Source organism: Prosopis cineraria, unplaced genomic scaffold (assembly GCF_029017545.1).
Source record: "Prosopis cineraria cultivar Desert tree isolate PC_DT_omini unplaced genomic scaffold, ASM2901754v1 PC4, whole genome shotgun sequence".
Lineage (NCBI taxonomy): Eukaryota > Viridiplantae > Streptophyta > Magnoliopsida > Fabales > Fabaceae > Prosopis > Prosopis cineraria.
Window position 1 is genome coordinate 22047785 of NW_026555335.1, and position 9004 is coordinate 22056788.

Genomic DNA, 9004 nt, shown 5'->3' on the forward strand with positions numbered 1-9004 from the left:
GCTATTTATAAGAGTATATCAACATAGAGTAATAAATGCTATCTTAACCTCTAGCCACCAACTAATCTATTTATTAAAGAAATAAAATAAATTTACACAACTTAACTACACATTGTAACAAATACTATGACAAAATAATCCATTACTTGCACCAATATGTAGAAATTGTCAAATTAACCAAAACAACCACACCAAATAACTGTATTTTATCTATCAAACATAACTTGTTATTAACATTGCTAAGTTTGATGAAAAAAATTCATATCATTGTTTGTTCTTAATTATCTTTTTCTCAACCATTTTACAAGTTCAAGTATAAATGAAGCAAATCTTAAAAATGGTGGGAAAAAAAGTCATTACAATCACACAATGAACGCACTCCATCGATAGGCACCTTACACCTCTTGTATTTCATCATTTTGTTGTTCAGTGCTTTCATTTTTTGTCCCTTGAAATGAAGCCAAAAATTCAAAATATATTAGTGCTTCTTGAAATGCATATTTTATCCAATTAGTAGAATGCAATTCTAAAGAAGGCATCTGGAAGTAAGGGACATAACTGCAATGACAAAATATTTCTTGGTAGAAGCAAGGGATAAATGAAAAATATATTGCAAGACATACTCCAAAATATTTTCCATCCTATATATGAGCTGTAGGGTTTTAGGGCATGCATAAAACTAAATATTAATATTTGAAATCAACTCATAAGATCACATAATATTGATATTTAAAGTTAAGCATGTGAATTTGACAACAAAAAAGAAAAAGCATGAACTTCAACTCTACCTTTAATTGTTTTGAATAGTAAAGCACTAATGCAAAGAGAGCATAAAGATTGAGTTCAACAAATTCATTAAAAAAAAGGGCCGAAAATTAGCATCATGGACATGCTCATAGTCTAGAGTCCACATTTTCATAGAAATCAAGACAATATGTCAACTATATTAGCCAATGAAATTGGAAAAAAGCAAATTCCACAAAGAGAAGTCATAGTTTAATCAAATGAACATTTCAGATATTTCATCGAGCTTCAGAACTTTCACTTTATCAGTATTTAATGGTCGATCTTAATCAAAACACCTAAGAAAAAGTTAATTTATCAAATGATTCTTAAAAATATATGAATACCTTAGTCTTAAAAAATTATATTTACCTAACTGAACCATGAGCACAACTTTGGATAATGGGTTGATTCTCCAACTTGTCAGCAGTTAGTAAGCAACAAAATCCACCATCTATTCAAACAAAAAAACAAAAAAATAGATCACCATCACAAACATTAAACTAAGCCATGTGTTCTTGTTAGTTAAAAGTAGTAAGTAAAATATGTTATCCTTCTAAAAAAAATTGATGTGACCCCTACATTCCCTGATTTTCAGTAGGCAACAACAGCAGAACTTCTATAGATGACATTTTAACACAATATACCCTCTTAAACATTTCATTAAATACCTCTCTTAAATTATCATGAGTCCTTCCACATTATGATAGGAAAACAAGTTCATTGATCTTTGCCAGCCAAATGTAGAGAGCAAATGGCGCTATTCAAAACAAAAGTGCAAAATTGCAAGGCAACATTTAATTCCTTAGAAAATCAAACAGGGGAAACATTTAAATAAGACTAAGAAAAGCCTCAAATATGTTTTTCAAAGATACAATAAATTTATCATGGCCATTGGACCAAGAAATGGGGCATGCCATTATGCTGATAAAATGCCGAGGACCCTGTTTGAAAGAAAATTTCCTGACCTGTTCGTCAATGCTTGTTGGATGAGTAGCACGGCTTCACTTAGCTCATATTTTACATGGGACAAAATCTTCAAGAACATGAAGTAGCTTGTCCACTACTGCCATTTCCAAAGTTGTTTGCGGTAGAATAAACTGAAGTGGACAATTTAGTCAATATGATAAATAGTGAAGCAACAAATTTAGTATAATTCAAAATGGTTGGATTGTAGTATTGGCTGCAATAAGTTCAAGGGCTACAATATATTAAATGGACATTAACTCTCCTAACCTCTCAATTGGTTAACATGTTATGAGCAAATTTAAATGTACTCCCTCCTCCTCTTTCTCCCTTCCACTTGCTCAGGCTCCACCTTAATCTTTTTCTTTCCCCTTTTATGATAGAAGGAAAATCATTTTCAATATTTTAGAAAAATCAACACTCTTTTATCATTGTCACTCAAGAAAATCATTTTTATTGGTCTAATGATAAGACCAATGAACTACTGTATGCATGCATTACCTCCAATGCTCCCTTAATCTCTCAATACAAACATTTCTATTTCCTGCCAGTCCAATGCTCCCTTAATTTCTCATACCTGTAGGTGTTGTTAAAGTTTCAAAAGTAAACCTTCCATTTGCAACATATGCTATTAATGGAAACAAAGATGCCAGCCACACAAATGCATCTTCTCCAATATTGGGCTCAGTACTTACCTGCCAAAAAATCATGCATGAAATGCATTACTCAAAATGTATGAAAAATAAAATCCTACGTTTACAAGATGGATAAAGTGGCATAATTAAATTTAAATTCAAAGAAAACATAGCAGTATACATTGAATATTAAATAATGTACAAAATGTCATTGATTTATAAGCCTAGATAATGAGGAGAACAGTTTTTACAAGGAAAGGCATGATTCCTGAATAAAGCAGAGGGATTTCATCTCGTTCTTCATGGATCATATTAAGAGTTATCTCGATTAATGGTATTGAATATATGTTAATTGATTAGAAACCTGCTATGAAATTTGTTAATATATATTGATGGTTTAAATTATTATTATTTTATTATTTTTAAATTTTTAAAAATAAAATTACATTTTTTAATTTATATTCAAATTTTAAATATTATTGAATAAAATTTTCAATAGTACTTCCTTTCTTTTTTCTCTCCCTTCCTCTTCTCTCTCTTCTCTCCCCTCACGGTTTACATCATTATTTATATTACACAACATTATTAACTTTAACATTATTAACAAGAGACTAGAGGTTTTTAATATGCCCTTCTCTAATATCCCTTATAATGTCTCAATTTTTCAATTTTATTTTTTATTTTTCTTTGAATCATTGGTTTTTACATAAAATAAGAGACATTTGGATATTTTGATGTCTCAAAATGATAAAAATTTATATTTTTTATAATTTTTTTAAAAAAATATCACAAATACACCCTTTTATTTTTGAAAAATCATAAAAAATATAAATTTTCATCATTTTGGAATATCAAAATATCTAAATGTCTTTTATTTTATATAGAAGCTAATAATTTAAAGAAAATTAAAAAATAAAATTAAAAAATTAGGATATTATAAAAGGTAGTAAAAAAAAACACATTAAATATTCTTATCCCTTGTTAATAATGTTGAAGTTAATTGCGAAAAAGGCTGCAAACCGAAACATGACCTTCGATTACGAGAGCATCGCATGCAAGTTAAGAAAACTGAAAACATGATTATTATGTTACATATTGAGGCCAATCCTAAACATCACTAGTTCACATCACAGCATCTGCGATCTCTCCAAGTATAATCCAAACTACAAATCACCCCACAATTCTAATCTCTACATTTACACATAACGCGATTCATTTCCAAAGATTCTTCTTCTTTTAGCACTTTTCTTCTGCATTGGATCGATCAATAGCCTCCATTTCCACAATAGATTTAGGCTTATTTGGTTTATACCAAATTGCACACACCAGAAACGCAACGAAGTTGATGAAACTGAGTATGGTCAGCAGTGCATAGAACAGATCAAGCCTTCCATTGTTGATGTCGTCGGCGAGCCATCCTTGCCCATCTTTGGCCCCGGTTACCTTCTTCACAACCGATACTAGGAAGCTACTGACGAAGAACCCTAGCGACAGAGTCGTGAGGAAGAGGCCTGTGCTCATGGTTTTCATGCCTTTTGGGGATTGGGTTATGAAGAAATCGAGTTGGCCTGTGTAGATAAAGGCTTCACCTGAACCCACCAGGAAGAACTGTGGGATTAGAAGGAACACGGTTATGGGCAGCGTTTTTGTGTCGCTGACGACTCCTTTCGCCACTGCTAATCGTTTTGCCTCGCACACCGCAGCAACGGCCATCCCCAATATTGAAAGCACAAGACCAATTGCAATCCTTTGCAGGTTGGTGAATCCTGTTACACTCAAAATGAACTATATAAATTTCTCTCATTTCCAAGGGTTGAAGCTTGTTATCTTTTACATGGTTGAACACTTGAACGAATAACTTCATCGGTCAATTTATGTATGCTAAGGCTGTATGAAAAAAGGTTGCAAACATTTGTTGCATTGCGGCCAATCGACGTGGATCTCAGCTAATCAATCTTCCTATTTCGTTTAGATAGGCTGTTCATTCTGTTATCAACGAAACCGTGAAGGAATTACTTGAACCAAGAAATTGGTAAGGCTATGATTTGAACAGCAGTATACCTAGGTTCATGGAAGCTAACCTCTTGCATATATAAATTGTATGCAGTGAGCGTACCATGTTGATTTCCTTTCTCTTTCAGAGTAGACATCACTTTATGCTATTAGCTAATTATATAGTTTAATTCTTATCTGTTTCCGTTTTTCTTTTTTTTTTGGCCCCTTTTGCTGTAAAGCTTTAAAATATTGTTTTAATCATATTTAAGGTTCGGTTATTTATGTATTGAACATGTTATGCCAGTGGCCCATGTGCCACAATGCTCCTGCTACAAGAGGGAGGATGCAGGTTTTATTCCTAGGGTGGGTGTGGAGGGTTGTGTGTTTCCTTCCTTTGAGGAGTAAACATGAACGGGTGAGTTTAGTTGTTGTAATTGACCCCTACCAAAAGCAAAATGTATTAAACTTGTTATGAGGCTGCAATATTTAAACGTGACTACATAAATATTGGATCCCTCTCTTTTACCTGGTTTGCCTTTCCACTTTTTCCAAAGGGGCATGATGAATCTGTCATTAACACCCAGAGTGATTAGGATGGCTGCCACAAAGAAGACCGTGAGAGAACCTGCAGGAATTTGGAATTTTCCGATGGACCTTTCCATGGTCGAGGCTTGTTCAACTGAAAAGGTGATCATTTGGGCATATGTGGTCCAGAAGATGATGGTTGTGGCCCAAATTGGTAGGAGTCTCACCATCATTTTCACCTCTTCCACCCTTGTCAATGAGCATAATTTCCAAGGGTTTGGTGCAAAGCCGTACGTATTCTCGAAATCTCCTTCAGCTACAATAGCAGCTTTCTCCAGAAAACTACACCAAATAATAGAAGTGTTGGAGATTATGATAATAAGTGATAATGGGGGTTTATATGGGGATGTGTATTTATTTTGAATTGAAGTAATTATTGACAAAAATAGAAAAGAAAGAAATTGTTATGACTCGCGAAGACAGGTTCTTCAGTTCCAGTTATATGAATTGGCTTCCACTAGGGAAGAGGGAGAGATATACTAACCGGAACTGATCAGTGTGCTCTATTCTTGAAGCCTCAGGAGTGTCCTCATACAAAGAGCCAATGTTGTATGGCAGGTCCAGTTTCTTTTTCCTTGTGGCAGCAACAATGACTTGGAAAATGTGGACAATGGGGCTTCCCATGCTTTTCTTGTATCTGTATCTTTTAGTTCCATATAAGAATACCAAAATGGCTATGAGCATAGAAACAGAGCAAATTCCATATGCCCAACTTCGACCCACTTCATCTTGTATATAAACGAGTACTGTGACAGCCATTAGAGTCCCAAAACTGATGAAGAAGAAGAACCTGTTGAAGAAATAGGCCATTTGAGATTTCTCTCTCTCATCTTTGTCATCAAATTGGTCAGTTCCGAATCCTGAGACACTAGACTTTAAGCCCCCTGTCCCTAGTGCAATAAGATACAGAGCCATGTGCAAAATTCCCATCTGGAATCCATTAGCTTGCTTGCAATTGTTACTGCTGGAATTGGGGCAAGGTGGTGGACGTAGCTGAGGTAATTTTGTTGAAATTGCTAATGTAGCAGTGCCCTGAAATCAGCATCCTTTTAACAGTCAAAACAAAGTAGATACAAAGCATAAATGTTAAGAAAAATATGAAAAATATAGACTAAAATGCACCTTTAGTTCTTTAATTTTATACAAGGTTTTATTTTGGTCTCTTAATTTTATAATGTCTTTTCAATCCTTTAACCTTAACATTATTAGTTTTGTCTACTAAAAATTTCTACATTAAACTTTTAAATATTAATAAAATATTCTCATCTAATGTTAGCATATTAAGTTTAATATTTTAAAATAATAATGATTGGAATAAAAAATAATTATTTAAAACAAATGGTATTAGGGTTAGAGGACGAAAAAAATACTTTATAAAATTAAAAAAAATCAAATTGAAAACTTATATAAACTTAAACAAACCAAAGGTATACTTTAGTCTAAAACATATTAACATGAAAAATGCAACATGCATTGTCTCTATTTATTTTGAGTTTGAGACATGTATTAGTTCTTTTTTTTCTTTTGTTTTAACCCCAATATATTTCTTTCATTAAAAAATATAAGATATTTTTTAATTAGATAATAAAAAATGTAAGACATTTTTTGTCTTTTATAATATAATCATTGCCCTTTTAAAAAAAATGCCATTATTGAATGAATTACTTTATATTTATTTTAAGATAAAACACCTTATTAAATAGCGGTAAATATAGTAAGATATAGTTAGTTTAAAAACAAGTAACAACTTCATTGAAAGTTAGATTTGATAAAAAATGCTTTATATTTTTTAACGGAATAGTAAGTGTTTTGTAGATGGATTTAAATGAGCAAATATAAAATCATGAATAAAAAGCAGTAGTAACAATAATTGTCAGTAATATGACTAACCAGTGTCTGTATTGCAGAAAAAATTCCGATTGTCTTGTATCTGCCAAGAAAGGAATCAGCTAGAAAGCCTCCAAGCAAGCACAGAAGGAATGAAGTTCCCATAAAGTCAGTGACGATATTGGCTGAGGTAGAGCTTGGCAGATGCATGGTTCCAATCAAGTACGTCACCAGGTTGACCGCAATCCCCATGGTGGAGAGCCTCTCAACAATTTCAATCCCTGTAAGATTGGTAAAAATTAGCTTCTGCTCTTAAATTTCTTCTTGTTAAAACATTTTTTTGTTAGCAATTATGATAATATTATTCTTGGCCTGTATTTAAATGTTTATTGTTTTGGGGGATGTAGTCCTTGATGTAACAAAACATCTATGACCAAGTGATGATCATGAGTTCAGGGATTAATTGATTTCTTGCTGAAGTGGCAATCTCATCCTCTATTTTTACCGTGCAAAGCAGAGCTTCATCATGTTAGAGAGAGACAAATTGTGGGATGTGAGCGTCATAAACTCTCACTCTTTGTTTATGTGTTGGGTCCTACGCCACGTGTCTATTGATGCGTGCTGACAGGAGGAGGTCCTTTTCGGCTGTGGTAGAAATATGAAATGCTTTTTTTGGTCTCTTTGCTGTCTTACCGGCGGATAGATAAATCTGAGGCTTTTGGCAGAAATTTTAAAATTAAAAACTGAAAAAGGATTACAGGGAAGCAGGGTGATGGCTACGTGTGTAATTTATGAAGAGAATAATTTTATGTTCAGAGGTAGAGTGTCATTCAAAAGTGAAGTAGAGTATTCAAAAAGAGAAAATGTATGCGAATAGCATAGCTAAATCTTTTGGGAAAGTGGTGAATAAAGTAGAGGTCAAAAAAATATCGAGGGTGTGGAATATCTCCATAATCAATCACAAGGTTCCGTTTATCATATTATGCCCTTTTCCTGCATATTCCAAACCGATACTGACATCAGAATTATCATTAGAAGTATTATTATTCTTTTGCTGAGAAGTTTCCCCTAGTTCAGCTCCATTCTCTGCGGCAGTTGCCACCCAAAATAAAAGAAAAAGAATTTGAAAATCAAATTGAATATTATAAAAAACTCCTAGTGCGGAGAAGCGGAACTCCAAATATGGATCTGGATCCTTGTTCTCCCTGTTAGGTGCTTTGAACACACCCAAGTCCTATCTGTTTCAATATTAACATTTACTGAAAACGCCAACCCTCCTTCTCAGCACCATCTTGTTACTTCAAGTACTGAGGGAAACTAGGAGTGTGCAATCTAAGTCTGGTGCATATATATTCTAAGCAAAGCTTTGTTTTGATGCATTACCAAGCATGAGATGGTATGGATAGTATGACATAGCCAGAGGCAGCATCTTGTGTTATTTAAAATCTCTCTATCACGTCTAATGGCAGACTAGACACATATCCATTTATAAAATTTGATGCTTCATTTTAAGTCATGTAAGAGCAAACAAACCTAGAATAAGGACACTCGTATTGCATCAATGGGATGAGTGGGAAAGCAAACCTAGAATAAGGGCAGCGGGTGCCCAGCCGCCAGTTTTGGATCTATCAGCTGGGAAACCTTTATAGTCCACAGCATCAACAACTGTCCAACTCATCTTCTCCTCCTGAAATGTATGAGGAAAAAAAACTCGATACATAAGAACAATGCTTCAAGTTTTAGTTGCCATTGATTCAGAAACTTATCACAGACAACTAACCATTTCCAGAGGTTTCAAGTTTCCACTAAGAGAAGAACTCGAAGGGCTAAAACTGATAGCTAGGAAGCTTGTTATTCTAGTCCTCAACTCACAACTGATGGTTGTGGTGGGAACTTCTCCTTTTATAGGGAAAGAGCTTAATCAATGCTACTGTGAGCTTGAAAGTGACCTTCCCACTATACAATTGAGATAGATCTCCACTGGTCCATGATGAAGGTTGGGATTAGCTTTATTGCAATAGGAAGGTTGTAGGATAGATTCAAAATTAGTTTTCCCAGATATTCACAAAATATAAAAAGGTGATGTTGATTGAGGAGAATTTGGGGAATATGTGGAATCCAGAACATGCAACTATACAACATTTCTGTCTCGCCTCTCCTTTTTGGTAGGATAGATTGATTTGGGTCTAGAAGATTGTGAACCACTCTACCTT

The 9004-nt window shown here is 33.9% G+C and overlaps 1 protein-coding gene across 3 annotated transcripts; it reads right to left on the reverse strand.

The window, feature by feature from the left end:
• Positions 1 to 3443: 3443 nt before the first annotated feature.
• On the reverse strand, positions 3444 to 8664 carry LOC129308034 (protein NRT1/ PTR FAMILY 6.2-like). 3 transcript variants are annotated; one of them, XM_054948999.1, is made up of 6 exons: positions 8572 to 8664; positions 8376 to 8478; positions 6855 to 7072; positions 5449 to 5996; positions 4906 to 5246; positions 3444 to 4150 (listed from the first exon to the last, which is right to left on the reverse strand). In XM_054948999.1, the coding sequence occupies exons 1-6, from the start codon at positions 8572 to 8574 to the stop codon at positions 3621 to 3623; spliced, it is 1743 nt and encodes a 580-aa protein (XP_054804974.1). In that variant the 5' UTR covers positions 8575 to 8664; the 3' UTR covers positions 3444 to 3620. The 3 variants fall into 3 exon arrangements, with proteins under 3 accessions (XP_054804974.1, XP_054804976.1, XP_054804975.1); XM_054949001.1 differs by lacking the exons at positions 8376 to 8478; positions 8572 to 8664 and adding an exon at positions 8325 to 8339; XM_054949000.1 differs by lacking the exons at positions 8376 to 8478; positions 8572 to 8664 and adding an exon at positions 7297 to 7529.
• Positions 8665 to 9004: the final 340 nt, after the last annotated feature.